The 18,950-nt window shown below is 40.3% G+C and overlaps 1 protein-coding gene across 1 annotated transcript in view; it reads left to right on the forward strand.

Moving 5' to 3' along the window:
- Nucleotides 1-10,337, forward strand: part of LOC145398705 (putative glutamate receptor) — an 88,541-nt gene extending 78,204 nt beyond the window's left edge. The window contains exon 8 of the mRNA XM_080271507.1: nt 10,234-10,337. Coding sequence (XP_080127633.1) covers nt 10,234-10,337 — 104 coding nt within the window. The remainder of the gene's footprint in view (nt 1-10,233) is intronic.
- The last annotated feature ends 8,613 nt before the right edge of the window (nt 10,338-18,950 follow it).

Here is an 18,950-nt window from a genome sequence, read left to right on the forward strand (position 1 = left end):
GGCCTTGAGACTCAGATTGCAAGCAGTGCAGTAGGAATGAAGACCTTAGCAAGAAATGCAGCCGTACTGCAGTGACAGACCCAGTATCCGCTGAAGAAGGCCTAAGAAGATGCAGACTGAGGATACAGATTTACAACCAGTGCTATAGTAGCTGCAGCGGAGTACAGTGCAACCATCTTGGGAAGAGGTTTCCAGGTTCAGCTGTGCTACTAAAAGCTACTGGAGTCAGTGGGACCTCCTTTATTTGCACAACAGACTACTGGAGTGACAGTGGGCGACACCTGATGGACCCAGCAAGTATTGGCAACTAGTGATACCTAGGAAAATGAGGTCTGAAGTCTTAGAAGGGTCTCATAACCAGATCACTACTGGGTATCTGGGAGTGAAGAACACTCTAAGTAAGCTGTAACAGATTTTCTACTTGACTGGCATGTCAGGATGTTGAAGCATGGTGCTGGGTCTGTCATGTATGCTGATCCAAAAAGGGACCCAAGATGCGTGGTTTCGCCCATCTTCAGTTGTACCAAGTGACTGCACCAATGGAAAGAGTTGCATTGGACATTGATGGACCTTTGCCACTCACTGAAAGGGGAAACCGATTACATATGTGTTGCCATGGACTCCTTTAAAAGAGTGGCAAGTAACCTATGCCATTCCCGATCAGGAGGCTGCAACTGTTGCTATGGTGTTGGTTGACCAATTCTTCTATTGTTTTGGGATGTCACAAGGGCTTCATTCAGACCAGGGTAGAAACTTCGAGTCTCCTGTGTTCAGTGAGTCCTACAAGTTGCTGGAGAACATGAAGACCAGGACGACTCCATCAAGGCCTCAATAATGTGGAATGGGGTAAATTCAATTGAAACCTGGGACAAAAACTGGCTAAGCACTGTGTATAAGGACAGATGGAATGGGACCAGAAATTACCTGCGTTGCTGATGGCATATTGGTCTGCATCCCACTATTCTAACAGGCACACCCCTGCAAAACTGATGCTGGGCCACGAGCCATGATTACAAGTTGATCTTTTAATGGAAAGACCACTTGGTGAGGAGCTGCCTACATACACCTCCAGCTATACAAAGCATCTTCAGGAAGACTGGCTAAGGTACATCATCAAGTTCGAGGAGCTCTGAAGTTTTCAAGCAAAGTGATGAAGCAAAAGTATGATGCCAGAGAAAGTGAGAAAGTGAAGTGAGCTTCAAGGAAGGTGGCAAAGTTTGGCTATACAATCCTCTTTGGAAGAAGGGACAGACACCGATTCTGCAGAGCCCACGGGATGGGCCCTACACTGTGATATACTGCCTCTCATCTGTAACGTACCAGATTCAGGGAGACAAGAAGTCTCGGCCTAAGGTAGTACACGTGAATCGTCTGTGGCAGAATCTTGGGCCAGGACAGTACGGCTAGGACGTCTTGAAGGAACTGTGCACACGAACAACAGATGATGTTGAGGAGGACCAAAAGGCTGAAGCAGAAGAGGATGGTGACAGTTTCCCAAGAGAAGAAGTGAATCAGGAAGACGACCAAGTCATTCCTGGAAGAGTGGACTGTGCTGAGGAGCAGAGATGTCGTCAGTAATGTCATAGAAGAAAACCTGGTAAGTTGAAGGATATTTTGTGTATGATTAACTGTTTAGTTTGGATTTCAGATTATGTCTGGAAACTTTGTGTACTTTCGTCGGGATGACAAAAGGACTTGGGTAGGGGTAATGTTAAGAAGCAGGGGTGCTAGCCAGGAGATACTGGAAAATTCCCTATGGTTCGCACATTTCAAGTTGCCGAGTAGCCTACTATTGTGAGCGGAGGTATGTTGTAATGTAATCCGTTAATCTTTTTTTTTTCTCTCTATAATGTATCTCGATGGTTGTTAATTTATGTAATTTAATTTTGGATGTCTCAGATTTCGAACTGTTGTCGCTAGGAGCAACTAGAACAATCGAGTAGTGAGGGAGGTTATTAACAGTTCGTGAACCATGTACCCCAACTTAGGCCGATTGGTACCATTCAAGGTGGCCAATTCTAATATGCATATTAAGAAAGATAGATATCTGATGACCACATTTTTGCATGATAACAGTTTGGAATCAGTAGCTTGCCTTCTACAAAGCCCATTAAAGGAGATGCCCCTAATGCACAGAATTACGTCAAATAAATCTGTAAATTTTCCACAGTCTGATGAACTGATACATTTGTGATAGAATAAAAGACAAAATATACAGTTGTTATTTTATTTATGATACAAACATAATCTGTTGAAAATGAAGACATAAATCCTGTTACAAATATTGGATTTTGGGAATACACTCATTGTTGGAAAGCCTAATGTCTGGAGAATGTTGATGATCAACAGTTTTTTCTAGTCATCCTCATCTTCATAATCATCATCATCATCATAAGCATTATCACATTCATCTTTTCTGTCGGCACCTTCATCAGATGGCTGATTCTCATATGTTAGTCTGCAAAATTCCGAACTCTTCAACCCATTGACAGCACAGCTACATTTGGGTGCTGTGCAAGACAATGACTGTGAGTTTTTCTTGTCCTCCGATGATTTTCACCTCCCATCCATATGCACTGGGTGTTGGTACTTGTGGGTATTATTTCAGACATCTCTAAACAGCTATCTGAAAATCTGCACAAGATGTATTTTTGCAAAGCATTACTGCAAGATGGTAGACAGTGTTGCTCATTATGTCCTTTTTTGGATACAAACAGCCCATAGTGCAGTTCATTAACTTTTTCCCTAGCAATTTTTGATATAGCCTATAGGTGAATGATTCTATCCTGTCTCTAAGAGATTGGGATACAGTCCATTCTTTCCCAAGATCACAGAATATTTTCTGTAGCTGAATGTCATCTTTCAACATTTTAAAGGCGCTCAGCTTCTCACCTCCAGCAAATGTGCTGACTCAGTCACATCCGGTAAAAGTGTGCATTCCAATAATTGCCTCGCAAACAGATTCACCTAGAAACCTAAAGATTTTTTGTACCTCTGTATATTTCACTCTAGCCTGGGGTCCACTTTTCCAATAAAGTGAGGGAGGAATGTCTTTATCGAAGGCTAGCATTAAAAGGAAAACAGCTGTATTATTTGAAACAATGATAATTATCTTGAAACCACAGGTCTATGCATGAGCTGAGTGTAAAAGGATATGTGTGTCAGCCTCTTCTTGGGTTGTCTTTAGCTCTGCCACAGTGTCACAACTTTGGGCACTTCTCCGATGACAGGTATCATTGCATGTGAATAGTAAAGTTTTGCCATTTAGTTTGTTGGCATGTCTCTCCTGCTTCCATTCAGGGGCAATGAACTGAATGAGAGAAGTGTTGTTGCTTGTGAAGGTAAGAAATTTTCTCCACTGTACCACAAGCTGTTTGCCATAACTGTCTCTCAGCATTTTTAGTAGAGTTTTCATTATAAACAAAGACAATATCTAATCTGTCACTTTTGGATGCTTCATGAAGGGCCTTTGACAAAACCAAAGATGCAATGTCTCCAAAGATTTTCGTCTCTCCTTTTATCTTGTGAACAACAGTATGCAAGCAGATGATGGAGGAAACACTTCTTCCGCAGATACCTTTTTTTGTAACTCCTTGGAAAGTACAGACTTCGCCGTTTTCATCGGCAGACTATCAGTTGTAGTAAGGGACCATAGCAAGGGACCTAGCACAAATTTTAAAACCCCATTCATGTGAAGTTCCTGTATCTGTGCCATCATAAGCATATTGCCAAAGAGCCAAGTGGTTGCTCTCAGAATGACATGTCTGCCATTGGTTTTCACTCTCTTGGTTTTACAGGTTTCACTGAAATTATTAAACTTCATTCTGGGAAGATCATGGAATTTGATCAGTGGAGAACTGGGCCAGTATTAATAAAAACTTCTAGGAGTACTCCTAAAATTACTACTAAAAGTGGTTGTAGATGAGAGTTGCTTCTAAAAGTTCCTCCTAGGAGGACTCGTAGTAGTAATTTCGCTCCTACCATGAAGTGTTACTAACACAAAGAATCTCTGTTTAATATATTTATTAAATTACCACTAGAAAGCCTTAGAGTATCAATAAGTAGTTTAAAAATGAAAAACTAGATTTTATATATAGAAACAACATCTAATTGATCATATAGTATGATTCTTTACAAATGTCGATAAAATGGATAAAATGTAAACACATCGTGTGGTCAGCTGATCGTGCCTGCTACCATCGGGGCATTGTGTGTACACGTGGTAAAGTGACCGTCAACAATGGCACAGTTTCAACATACCACGGCTGCAGATAAATTCCGGAGAAAGAGAAACTGGACGGAGGAAGAGTGTCTCGTGCTGGCAGAAGGCATTGGAGAAAGAAAAAGAATTATAAAGGGGAAATTCGGCCCGAGGAACACCTCGGACATGAAAAAGCATGCATGGGCTGAGATTGCAAATGCCTGAATGCTGCTTCCTCTCATCCACTTTCTTGCCAAATTCGGGGATCATGTATTGATCCAGGCCACCTTGCAACCACATCCAGTATTTTATATTCACTATCAAACACCAACTAAATGTTCATGCTGTGGTAATTTTTCCTATTCACATACACTTCATACTGGTTTGGTGCCACAATTTGTATGCGAGTCCCATCAATCACACCAGCTACCCTAGGAAAGCCAGCAATTCGCCTGAATTTTCTTTCAGGTCTTTGTAGTTCAGGGAGTGTACGGGGGAACTTCACAAACCTCTTAACAATGTGTGGAGCAGGTAGAGCATAGCGTGTTTCCGTTATCACATTGCTCACAGATGGCTGCGATGGTTCAAAGTCATCACAGTTACACTGCTGCATTTTTCCAGTTGCAAGGTACCTTAATAGTATCAACACTTTGATCTCGGGTGTGAGAGGATGGTTTCGATGTGTGGGCCTTTCCAGTACATCTCTTACTAAATCAGTAATAAACAGAATGCCCTCACGATCGAAACGGTACCTTCTTACAAGTTCTTGATCATCATATAACATGAATGCATCCTTCCGAACTCGAAAATTTCTGCGTGGTGGGTGGTGTCAGTCAGCCATGGTCTATGTTGTCTTGTCTTTTGGTGTTTGAGGGACGCAGCTACTGTGTTTACTGTCACTAAAAGCCCTACTAACTCCTTAAAAGTCCTTGTGGAGGACTTTTACTTTTTAGCGATTTTACGAGTAAATTTAGGAGTTGAAAGTAACTTTTAGGAGTACTTCTAGAAGTTAGGAGCCAAATTTCACTTTGAGAGGAACTTTTTACTTATAGGAGTTTTTATTAATACGGGCACTGGTCTCCAGTCTCTTCACTTTGAAGTTCACGTAAGCATTTTCACCACGATTATGTGCTTCTTTTAGATGGGCTACAACATCATCTGGAGCTACAGTGGCACTTACAATGTTGACAAGCTCGCTTGATTCTTTGAAAGGTTTCACCAAGTCACCTACGACACTAATCACTGAACAAACAGCAGTTTCGTCTTTCAGCATTCGTGGCTTGTGCAGATATGCATGGTGCATGTCTGTTTCCTTAAGCGGAACTATCTCACGCAGTATCCTGGCGTAAGTATTTCTGTACTCTAAAGTTAGACAGTATCATGTGAAGCACCAGTATTCAGACTAAAGCAACAAGTTCCAACTGCAGTTTTGGTGTCTTTGTTGACTGTTTCTTCTGTTCCCTGGTCAACAGGGATGCGACCAAATATACTGGAGTCTCTTGTCTGAACAGCAAACCAGCCTTCTTTGAAACTGTCATAGAGATCTGGATTTGTGTCAGACAAGTTAGTTTTTTCAGCAAAATACACACTGAGATAGCGTGCATAGTTGACTTTGCCATATGCATAGCACCATGGAATAAATGAATGGATACATACTATATGGAGCTCCCTGATTACCTCCCTTGTAGCCCGTAGCAGACCAAGCAATACAGTGGTAATGTAAATATAGCTCATCCAGAATTCTGACAAGTACCATTGTCATGTTGAAGAATATCAATGCATGATGCAAAATAATGAAGCAAACCATCAAGTTCCACGTTTGACATCGTCTCTTCATACATCTCTGAGCAAAGATTTTCATGAAGGTCATAAATAATTTATAATCCTTCTTGAATGTGTGGTGATCGATTTTGTTCCATCCATGGGACTAACTCTTTGAAGACAACGCGGAGTAAAGTTTCATATATATATTTGTGGGATCTCGCTGTTCTCATGTACTAGCGGCCTTCCATGACACCAGCAACTGATCCTTCTGCAACAATACCAGCTTCTGTTATAATGTCTTCCAACCCGCCATCCTCAAACCATTTTCCAATAATGGAAAGTATATTGCACATAGTATGGAATGCTCCTGTCTGCAAGGTTACATTCTTGAATCTCTCAGCATGTTTCCACACAATCTCTACAGCCTTAGCATAGATTGCCTGACAATCACAACTACTATTTTGGAAAGGTTCACAGTGTCCTTGATCTGCACTGAGTGCTTTAATATTTAATGTATGGTTTCCATATCAGTTGCTGGGGCATTTATAGTTTGGAGATATCCTACGTCATCTTTTGTCAGTGTCAGGTCTCTTCTCATGACGATATTGACGCTTGTCTATCCCATCACTTGTTGGTTGTCTCCCTCGACCTGTCTTGTAAGCATCATACAAGATTCTTCTTGTGTGCCTCAGTAGTCACATTAGTTCTACCACTGTCAACACTTTTGAGGTTAGAAGGACCGACTTGCTTCCCTGGTATGTAGACAGTCAAGAGGTCCTCGTGTAAAGTTAGGCTTCTTTTCTTGTTTTGCTGAATAGCCAGAAGAGGAGGTTTGTATGGCTTTGGTCCAAATATATGTGGCAGTAAAATTATGCCTTTAATTCTGTGAGACGTTCCCTCTCCTGTCAGGGTCTCCTCTAGTTGATCAATGTTTTCTCATGCAAGAGTTGTAAAGACATGACTTTGTATATTTTCTCGCAAAATAATGTTATCTGTAGCACCAACGAGCTTTAGTAGGCACACAGCAGTTCAGTTTTCTGCTATAGTAGTATGTGACACTCCATGACCAAGCTTGTTCAAAATCCGGATAAACTCAATATTGCCGGTCAGAGCCTTTACAGCAGATGGCAGAAGTACATATTTAGGTGGAACTTGAGATCTCTCACTCACTGCATATATAAGATCCTGAGCAAGTGAGTCTACTAGCAGTGAACTTAGTTTTCAGGATTGTTTGGAAGGCACATCTCCACTGATCAGTGCAAAATAGAACTTTCAAACATTTTTTGGCATTTCCACACTACTAGTTAGGGCTGAGGGTAGAAATGGCCATTGTCTATCTTCATCCTGGTCTTTTATAACAGATCTTAGGTGTAACGCTGCTCTCTCCAGTGTCTGCTGAATATTAGTAGAGTTTTCCTGAAGTATTTTCAGCTTGCTCTTCAGCTGCCGATTTTCACGTGCCAGGTCATAGGCAGTGAAACTGTATGGAAATACCAAGAGCTTTCCCTTTTCATCGGCCAATATACAGTATGAAGCTCGTCTCCAAGATCAGCTTCAAGTTTCCTTCGAAAGTGTTTCTTAGTTGACTCTTGTATTTCCACTCTGAGGAACGGCATGCGGTCCTGTAACACATTAGTATGCTCTGCTAGTTTCATAACTCTGAGTGATTTAAACAGTTCACATCGGATATACTGCAACAAGTGGTCATAGGCATCCTTTTCAGCCTCCTGGTACTTGTAATCAGCGTTCTCAGGATCATAAAGAGTGCCTGTTTCAGTACCGTCTTCTGTGCCGTTTAAATTGGTATAAAGTCTGCAGCAGGACTTATGATACTCTGCCTCTGCTTCAACAAGCTCTCTTGACGCAAGAGCTAGAATTCTGGTGTCATTATGCTTTGTTGTCACTTTTGGTATCTTGAGTCTGCTTGTAATTCAAAACACTTTATCAAAGGCTCTCTGGCCGTTTTATGTATTGTGTTGCCTTTTCTGGTGGGCGAAATATGCAAGTCTTATCTAAAACTCTTGAGGTTGATGCGTGTTTCCTTGCAGAACGTCGCTTCACCTGTGAAAGTGAGCCGTTATCTTTGCCTTCAAGTTGATCCAAATCACGCTTCACAGTGAATATCTGGCGACATTTTCTATGATGAAATACCTCCGGCACATCTCCCTCTCCTATGGTTGCAGCAATGTCTAGCAGTGGTGTGTGCTATCTTATTCTGGCAGCTCTAAGAAGAGTGTTCCAGGAATCATAGTCTCTTGATGATATAAGATCACTGTGTGGAACAACGTCGCCAGAATGGATCATGCATACCTTCTCTGTATGGTGATCCATCTTCAGGGTGCAGAAAAACGTTCACTCATGCACCTGATAAAACACAAGATAATTAAAGAAATGAGACAAGAATGAAATTAGCATATGCTGAGGTAAGCACAGGTAAGCTGAGAAAGTATGACAAAATTTTGTAGAATTTTATCACATTCCTGGGAAGTATATTTATTTAAGGCTTATGAGAATGCCAGGTGCAACATGGCAGTATATTGTAGGGGGTCAAATTTGGCGCCGTTTTTACGACAAGTATCAATTGGATTCTAATGATACGTGATAGTTTTATCTATTATGCATTCCTTGATGTTAAACTGTTTGACGTTTTGTGAACGGAATGACTGTGACAAAGAGAAAGCATTAAGAAACCACCAACCTTTGGTGCTGTCAGGTTCATTTATTATTCAGTGGATTTTGATAAAATTTTGCATAGTGTCTTCCTATAACCAGCACTCCACTCAATAAAACATGATTTACAAACAACACAATGATCATTAAAAGTGAGTTAAACCCACATGAGCACACACCACTAACATAACCCTATTTTCCGAATCTTCAGAAAACAGATTTTCAACACAAATTTGCAGCTGTCCAGCCAGTGTAAGCTGCCTGTCTGTGATTGCTATCATGCAGATTCTCAACGCCTATGGGTAGATCTTTGAAATGAAACAAATAAACCTTGTTCAACTTTTGTGGTACTGACCACCCCAGGTTCCTCACAGACTCAATAGGATGTGGGAAAGAATAGAGGAGGTTCAGTCAGTTTTACTTGTGGCCTTGTGAAGTTAGTGTAGCTCTGGATTTGTGAAGCAGACAGTGTAATTAAATAAAGACAACGAAAGTCAGAAGCATGTGTTATTACAACGCCTGAATTGATCTTGTGTACATTGGAAGGCTGACCCTATGAAGAATAATTATACACTGGGCACCCTATGAAGAATTATTCACTGGGCAATGTACTTCCCATACTGAACTACTGCTGTTGGAGCCTGTGGCAGCGTGGGTCGAGGACGTAAGAATCTGAATATGTGAAAAAAAAAAAAATCACTTCCCTACATATATGAAAGAATCCAAAAATCATTATATATGAAAAAGCTCAAATCTGTGAAAAAAAAAAAAAATCAGTTTAAATGTATGATAACTAAAATCTAAGTATGTGAATGAGAAAAAAAAAATAAATGTGAAAAATCACTTCAGATTTAAATCAATAAAAAATCACATATCTAATTATATAAATGACCATAATATCTAAATCTATGAAAAAAAAAAAAAGCTACAAAGCTAACTCTATAAAGAAACTGCCATAAGATCATCAATAACCCTAGCTCAGTTACGGTTTCAATTTGGACCCATGTTCATAAAGTATTTTTTTTTATTAAAGATTCCCTCACTTATAATTCTCCAGAGTTACGTCCTTTCCTCCTGGCACCCTGATTTCCGCTTCAGGTACCATTTTTGCTCTACGTGCTAAGTTTGATTTTCCCAGGATGATTACACGTCCATTTTGTTGTTTTTTCTCAGGCAAAACTTCACCTATACTTACCTAACAAACTAACATAGCTTGATACTCAGGAAACAAAGCTATCCTAACCTTGACTTTCCTGCATTAGAAATAGTACAAAAAAGAGACAGAGAAGGGAAAACATTTTCCCGGAACACCTAGGCCGGTATTCTCGTCGGTTAAGAAATCTCCTTTACCCCTTTTCCTTAACGAAGTATTTTGCATTTTACACCTTACTGTCCTTGTTTGTGTTATATAATTACTTATAACATCACCATACTCTTCATAAATCACTGACGAAGGCTTTTGACTACCCATATTAAAAAATGAATCGCTATGGAGGAGATGTTAGGGAGCTTCCTTAACCGACGAGAATATGGACCCGTGTTTATTTCTGCATCCCTCTATAAAGTGTCATAATACTCACAGAACTCTTTGTTAGCAGGTCAGTGCGATTTCTACGTTGGCCGGAGCACCTACTTTCCACTACCACTGTCGGTAATGGCGCAGAAAAACAGTCCTGTCTCGACTGCTGTGGATAGGGGGTAAGTATGCTGAAGAGAATGATGAACACAAAATGAAAAAACATTCATTACACCCAGATATGCGTGGCCAAATAGGCTTCACTAACGCTAATTCAGTGACTTGCGTTTTTAAAGTGAAAAATTTATGTGAATAGAGTGACACTTAATTTAGGGGTCTGAAGACAGGAAACTTGGAGGACTAAGAAGAATTATGGTTAATGCAAGTAGCTAGTAGTAGTAGCCTAATAGAGGTAATAATAGTAACAGTGGTGGTGGTAGTAATAGTAGCAATAGTAACAATGGTGGTGGTAGCAATAGTAGCAATGGTGAAGATAGGAAATGTAGAGTACTAAGAAGAATTATGGTTAATGGAAGTAGTTATTAGTAGTAAGAGAGGTAATTTTAGTAAAAGTGGTGGTGGTAGTAACAGTAGTAGTAGTAGCACTGTTGGGGGTAGCAATGGTAGTAGTAGTAGTAGCTATATTGGTGGTGGTAGTAGTAGTAGTAGTGGCAGTAATATTGGTGGCGGTGGTAGCAGTAGTAGTAGTAATATTGGAGGTGGTGGTAGCAGTAATGGTAGTAGTTGCATTAGTAGTAATGCATTCATCATGATGAAGTACACGACCTCACTGCAAAAATGCTACATCAAAAATGCCATGATGTCACCATAGAGCCAGCTCTGCTGCCTCTAGACGGTGAGCACTTCATACACAGAACAGCAAACACATCAAATGACGCAAGAGTGGATGTCAGTCCTCGAGGTTTCTGGACACTTGGGCAGAGGGCTTTCTTCGATTTTAGGATATTTGATCCTCTGGCAGCATGTCACTGCGAATTCTCTCTCGAGGCTGCACACAAGAGGAATGAACAGGAGACAAACTATAAAAAAAAGGATCCAGCATGTGGATCACGGTCGATTCACTGCCCATGTTTTCACAACATCAGGTGGGTTGGGTCCACAGGCTGTGAGATTCTCCTCGAAACTGGCACAGGTTCTTTCCGAGAAGAAGCATCAACCTCAGAGTTCTGTTATGACCTGGATTAGATGTCGACTGTCATTCTCCCTCATGTAGTTTGCACCCCTATGATATCAAGACTCCGTATTATAATAATACAACTCATAGCATGATGGATAGATAGATAGTAGATAGGAGCACCAGCCAAGGAGTGGGAATGGGAAATGTGTCAGCAAGAGATGACCAAAGGAAATGTGTCTGCATTTCTGTAAGGAATGCCAGAGGGCACCGGAAGCGCTACATACACACAGACACATGCAGGCTTCTAGAAACCCTACCTACGGGTTATACACGTGACACGAACCCTCCCAGATAAGAATGCAGGGATTAGAGAGTCAGAAAGGGGCTAGCCACAGAATCAAAAGGTTGTAGAGAGAGGAAATAAGAAGAGGGGTCCAGTGAGACTTAGGTTGTAAATTACGTTCCTTTGTAATGCATACACTGCACAACTTAAACTTTCCTTGAAGATAATAAATCAGGATCAACTCCATGTATCCATCTTTGACTTCTCCTACCTTCGACTACACGATAACTAGAACCAAATTTCAAGATTAACATATTACAAGCTCAAGATTCACATACTGTATATAGTTGGTGGCAGCAGAAGTACGAACCTCGTCTTCAAATCTACAGTGAATTCCTATAAAATACAAAATACAAGTTACAAGCTACGAGACATCTCTACGATTAACTACAAATAACAAGTCTACGAGACATCTCTGTAATTTTCTACACGCACCTACAAGGGGGGGCAACGAGTAAATCACAAGAAGAAAGGACCGAGAATACATCGAGAAAGAAAAACAAAACAAGCAATGAAAAACAAGTACACAGCAGCATCCCTTGACCCCCACTGCTCTCTCCAACCGCCCCGCAACCTCCACCGCTGACGCAAGAGTGCAAGAAGGTCAAGACGACGAAGCAAATACCAAGCCCATATTCACAACTCATCTAACTCACCTTTCCTCAGTCAGATTACTCATCGCTACTCATTTACTCACCACAGCTACCAGAGTGGGGGAAGTCGACGTCACCATGTATGTTTGCTGAACCAACACCAAGTCAATCATCGTGTGTTTGACACCACGCACCTCTCACCCATTGCTCGTTACTCATTCTTATTCACACATTCCTACTCATATTCATTTATTTCCAACTGCTATTGAGTGGGAGTTGGACGTTGTATGGCGAGGTTTTCTATCACTGAGATTAATTCGCACTGCAATCAACACTGAGATCACCAAGCCATGGAATTTGCGGAATAATATTGTCCTTCAGCACAGCCCTAGAATTATCGAGAGGGAGATCTTCTATCAGCTCTGCATTTACCTTCCGAGACACGCCTCTCCAAGTGACATCATCTGTATCATGTGGTTGTAATTCTACTTTGCTCATTTCTTCTCAGTGCTTTAAATTAGGTACAATCACCTCCTTTACTTATTTTTATATATACATTTATACACTTATTATCTTTCATTTATTACAACTCATTCACTCATCTATTCCGTCAGGACAAATAAAAGGCGTATTTCATAATACCATACCCTAGCAACATGAGTTCATTTTAGCTGAGTGATATGAACAGGGTATTTTCGCCTCCGCCGGTGTTAGTAACAGATGATACACAGTTAGCGGCCACTGCAGATACACAATCAGGAGACCAAGAGGACAACACAACCACACAAACTAAAGACAACGATACAAGTACATCATTTCTAGATGATAATGATGATTCCTGGGAAACTTCCTTTGATGTAGCAAGTGAGAACTTTGTTTCTGACTTGCCTGTCTATGATAATTTACTTAAAAGAGTTCATCGCTCAGGTAAAATCTGTTCCACTATTCCGTTACACAACGATAAACAAGTCCAAGCTAACCTACCAAAGAAACCATCCAAAATGATCACCGCAGGCAATGCCACAAATCAAACATCCCAACCTTATGTTTACGTTTATCATGACGATAAAACCGCCCCAGAATTCTCAGGCACAGAAAAAGATCGCACTGATGTGATTTCATTGATCAATCAGTGTGAACAGATCTTCGTAAAAAGACACATAACGGATGAAGAAGGAAAAATTGCAATATGGAAAGATGCCCGGCAGCCTGGCAGGTGAATTGCTTAGGTCAGACAAGCTTCTTAAGGCTAAGACATGATGAGTTTAAAACAGAATTCTTAAAGAAATTTGCTAGAGGTATGAACTTTTTGCCGAGCATAATCCCAGAATTACATAACATTGTGGATCTTGTAAGGGAGCACACTACAAATCATGTGCTCAGTGAAATAACAGCAGATGTCTCTACCATTAAAAGAACATTATTAGCTACGTTAGAAAACTAAAACTGGATAACACAAGATGGAAAGATGTCACCAGACGTTGTCGTAGACATCATTGGTTATGTAGCTGCCTTGTGTAAATTACCTGATAGGATACTCAAAATAGCCAAGATGATCCTGTACACCCCAGGTATGTGCTTGCTAGACTTAATGAACGAGGTAGAGATGAATTATTGTAGCTAAGCAGAGGTGACCGAAACACAATCATATTCTAGTAGAATGAGGGTGCCCGAGACAGTATCAGCTGTGAAAACAGCTACAACTACCCAAAACAGAGTACAAAATAGATCGCGACCAGAAAACAGACAGAACAAACAACCAGATGCTTTGAGGCAGCGTTCTCAAACACCAGGCCACAGGTACTCACATAAAATTTCTGCGCAGTCCGAGCAGATCTCACGCCACAGACACCACTAAATATGGAAGTCATCTTACAGATAACAGTCGGGAGATAGGTCCATTCTATGTTATCACTGTGCTAACCCAGGACACACAAAGAATGACTGATTTATCAAAGCAAGAAGATGAACAAAAGACACAAGGATATGATCCACACTGTAGACATCATCGGTCCCAAGGGCACTGGACCAGCATTTGTAAGACTGTAGAGAAAATAGCTTCCATTTTCAAATCGGGAGAAGGCCAAGTCACAACAAAAAACGATCAATCATAAAGAAAAGCAAGTCTAAAATTCACATAGGAGGCATGTTGGGAAATGAGTGTCTCTTGATACCAGCTGTATGTGAGGATCAAAACGTTTCCTTATTATTAGACACAGGCTCTCCAGTGAACTTAATAACACAAGAAGAAATAGATAGAATTTTTAGAAATAAGAAGAAAGTAACTTTTTGGAAGAATCTGATTCAGACTTATATAAAGTAGATGGCAAACAAATTGAAGTAAAAGGTATGGTACGGTTAAACATCAGTTTCACAGAGACTACAAGACTAATTTCTGCATTTTTGTATATTGTTTAAAACAGCTATAAAAGCTGATATGTTGCTAGGCTTAAGATGCATGAGAACAGAGCAAATAACTTTACTTCCACAAATGAATGGAATAGACTTTGATAATGAATTCATACAAGAAATACCATCACAGTCCTCACTGAGTAGTAAAACAGAACCAAAAAGAATTGGTAATATTAAAACCTTAAACAAACATACACAAACAGATGAGTGTATAGATCCACTCCCACCCCCCACCCCCCCCGCCTCCAGGACTAGAAACCCAGGTAACGGTACCGACTTCTCAGTTTTTCCCGCCCATCTCACCAATGATTTAGTTATTCCTCCTAATTCCTACATAAGGGTAACCATAAAAGGCAAATTAAAGAATAGTACTGTTCTTATCTTGGAAGAATTATGTAAAGTAAAAGGATTGTCAGTAAGAAACGCATTATGTCAGATGAATAACGATGGGCAAACTCAGATATTCCTAATTAATGATGAACGGGGAAGTACAGTTGAATTGGGGGACTTGAATAGTTAATATTGAAAAATGTCCCGTCCCCATGATGGAAACATCTCTAGCTGGAGTGATAAGTAAGATAAAATCTACGGATAGAGAAAGCATAAAAGAGAATTTAATTCACTCAGGTGAATTTGAAGAAGACACTGATTTGTTAACATGGCTGGAAAAACATAGGGACACCATAGCATTACCCGGAGAACAATTAGTGTGTACTAACCTAATTAATCACAAGATTAACGTGCTCCCAGACACACAACCGATTTTCGTACCTGCCTATAGAGTCCCACAATCTCAACGTACACTCGCAAACCAGTATGTCGATGAATTGTTAAAACTTGATATTATTGAGCCGTCAGTCTCCCCGTGGAATGCCCCATTATTTTTCGTGCCCAAACGAAATGGAGAAATGCGTGCGGTAGTAGATTACCGTAAACTAAATAATCACACAATCCCAGACCAGTTTCCCATGCCACTGCTAAGTGACATCCTACAGAATATTGGACCAGAAAATAATGTATTATCCACAACAGATTTGCTAAATGGATATTATCAAAGTCTATTAGATCAAGAGTCACGTAAATACACTGCCTTTTCCACAAATACAGGACATTATCAATACAGGAGAATGCCAATGGGATTGAAGACACCACCAGGCACTTTCCAACGCCTGATGAATTACATATTGTCCGGATTTCTAGGACAAGGAATATTCGTTTATCTTGATGATATAATTGTCGCAACTGACGATATAAAAGAACATCTCCAGAAATTTAACCTACCCTTACAAAAGCTTGGTGATGCTGGCATAAAAATTAAGCTTTCTAAATGCAAATTTTGCTCTAAGGAAATAAAATTCTTAGGCCACAAAGTAAATGCTGGAGGTATGCACACGTCCAGTGACAAAATACAGGCAGTGAGAGTCATCCCAGAATCCACTACGATAGACGAAGTTAGACAATTTTTAGGTCTAGCAGGGTATTATAGGTCATTTATACAACAGTTCTCTTAAATAGCCTTTCCTCTATTCCAACAACACAACAAAGATGCTGTATTCCAATGGGAAGAACATAAACAAGCATTTAACGAATTAAAAGATAAACTTACAAATGCACCATGTGTGGCCTATCTGGATTTCACAAAACCATTTATAATTTGCACAAACGCATCTATTAAGGGATTAGGGGCTGTATTGATGCAAGAAGATAAGAGAGGAAGGAATCAACCAATTGCATTTGCCAGCAGACAAATAAAAGGTGCAGAGAAAAATTATTGCACTACAGACTTAGAGGCACTTGCAGTGATTTTTGCATTATAAAAGTTCCGAGATTTGGTATATGGTTACGAAATACACTTATTCACCGACCATAAACCGCTAGTGGCTATGTTTAAAGAAAAACTCCTCCCAGGGAGGAGAGCAAGATGGAAATGTATAGTCGAAAACTACAATGTACACATTCATTACATACAAGGCAAAATGAATCTAGTAGCTGATGCATTATCGAGGAACCCGAAAACAATTCATGTCGCGGCATTATATCTCATAGGAAACATCCCAAACCATGATGAAATCGCGAAAGCACAAAGACTTGATCCAACATGGTCTAAAGTTATACAAGTTAGAAAGTGGAGATGACATACAATTACCAAAGGTACATATACCACTAGAAAAATTCTCAATAATCAATAATGCCTTTTACAGAATCAACCCAGGACAACCAAAACTCCAAAGAAATAATAAACAATTAGTGGTACCTAATGACATGATACCACAAGTATTACGAACGATACACGATAGCCCACATGCAGGACATCCTGGAAAGGATAAGACATTCAAACAAGCCCAGTTGTTATATTACTGGCCATCATTACGAAAAGATATAAACAATCGTATAGACAGATGCGAATCATGGGCAAAACACAAAGGATACCCAATCACACCTGGACCTACAGGTAATTACCCTGTACCACATCAACCATGGGCTGTTGTCGCGGTTGATTTACTCAAGATGCCATTATCATACAATAATAACCAATACCTATTCGTAGCAACAGATCATTTTTCCCGTTATGTAATCTTAGCCCTAATTAAGGATAAAACAGCAGAAACAGTAGCAAAGGCAATAACAGATAATGTAATATGTCACTTTACTACCCCAAAGGTACTAATAAGCGTTAATGAAGGTAAATTTTAATCCTGATATCTTACAAAAAATATGTAAACAATACAGTATCAAAAAGGTTAAAGTTTTAGCCTATCTCCCAACATCCAGTGGGTTAGTAGAGAGACAAAACAAAAAAAGTATTAGATATACTATGACACATTCTCCATGAAAATTATGCAAGCTGGGATGATTGGATTCCCAGAGTAGAAGCATCAATTAATGGATCTGTAAAAAAGTCTGTAGGAGGGACACCACATTCCATTATATATCTATCCATCTAACTATTGCCAGACTCCCTAATCCCGTACGGGGTGGCCACAAACAAATCGCCTCCACGTCGTCCTGTCCCCTGCCATTTCACTGCCCTGCTCTCAACTCACACCCCCCTCTCTCATATGCCTCTCCACTCCATCCCTCCATCTCATCCTCGGCCTCCCCCTCCCTCTCCTCCCTCCACCTCACTCACATACACTCTCTTCGTCAGTCTCTCACCCTCCATCCTCTCCACATGGCCAAACCACCTCAGTGTATTCCTCCTAACGCTTCCTCTCACATCTACGTCCACACCACAACGCTCCTTTATATCCTCATTTGTCAGCCTGTCTCTCCATGTGACTCCACAGGCTTCTCTTAAATAACTCATTCCACTGCTCTCACTCTTGACTAGTATACTTCCAACAACGTCCACGCTTCAATTCCATACGTTAGAGTTGGTATCACAATACTGTCATGTAGTAACTTTTCACTTCCATGCACACTTCCCCGTTTCTTATCACTGCTTTCAAGGAACCAGCAACCTTTCTTCCTGGTTGTACCCTTTCAAGCACTTCACCCTCCAAACCTCCATCCTTACTCATCACACTCCCCGAGTACTTAAACGTACTCACATTTTCCATTTCCTCACTATCCAACCTCACTGTACATTGACTTCACCACTATCAAGGACCATAACTTTACTCTTCCCTACATTCACCTTTAGATTCCGTTTCTTACATACTCTCCCAAACTCATCCACCAAGCCTTGCAGCTCCCTTTCGTCTTCACTTAACAACACAGTATCATCTGCAAACAACAGTACAGGGAGTTTCCAAACACTACCCTCTCTCACCAGGGCCACTCCAGCATCCACTACCCTACCTTGTACCTCTTTTATTACCCCATCCATGTACAGGTTGAACAACCATGGAGACATTACACATCCATGTTTCAGCCCAACCTCTAAAGAGAAAAATTCACTCAGGTCACCATCCACATGTACATACTATTCACAGCATTCAACAACTTCCCATCTACTCCATATATTCTTAATACTTTCCACAATCCTTGTCTATCCACCCTTTCGTATGCATTCTCCAAATCCATAAAGGCAGCATACGACTTCTTTCTCTTCTCTAGGAACTTTTCCACTAAAGATCTAAGAATGAATATCTGATCTACACAACGTCTTCCCTTCCTAAAGCCTCATTGTTCTTCTCCAACTAATTCCTCTCTTAATATCCTAACTCTGTCAATAAGTATCCTACCATACACTTTTCCTATTACACTAAGAAGACAAATGCTCCTATGATTACCACACACTTCTTTTTCCCCTTTTCCTTTGTATAAGGGAATAATTATATAAGGGACAGATATAAAATTACCATATGAAA

This window comes from Coenobita brevimanus, chromosome 46 (genome assembly GCF_032717465.1).
Source record: "Coenobita brevimanus isolate Jiangsu-jjx chromosome 46, ASM3271746v2, whole genome shotgun sequence".
NCBI lineage: Eukaryota > Metazoa > Arthropoda > Malacostraca > Decapoda > Coenobitidae > Coenobita > Coenobita brevimanus.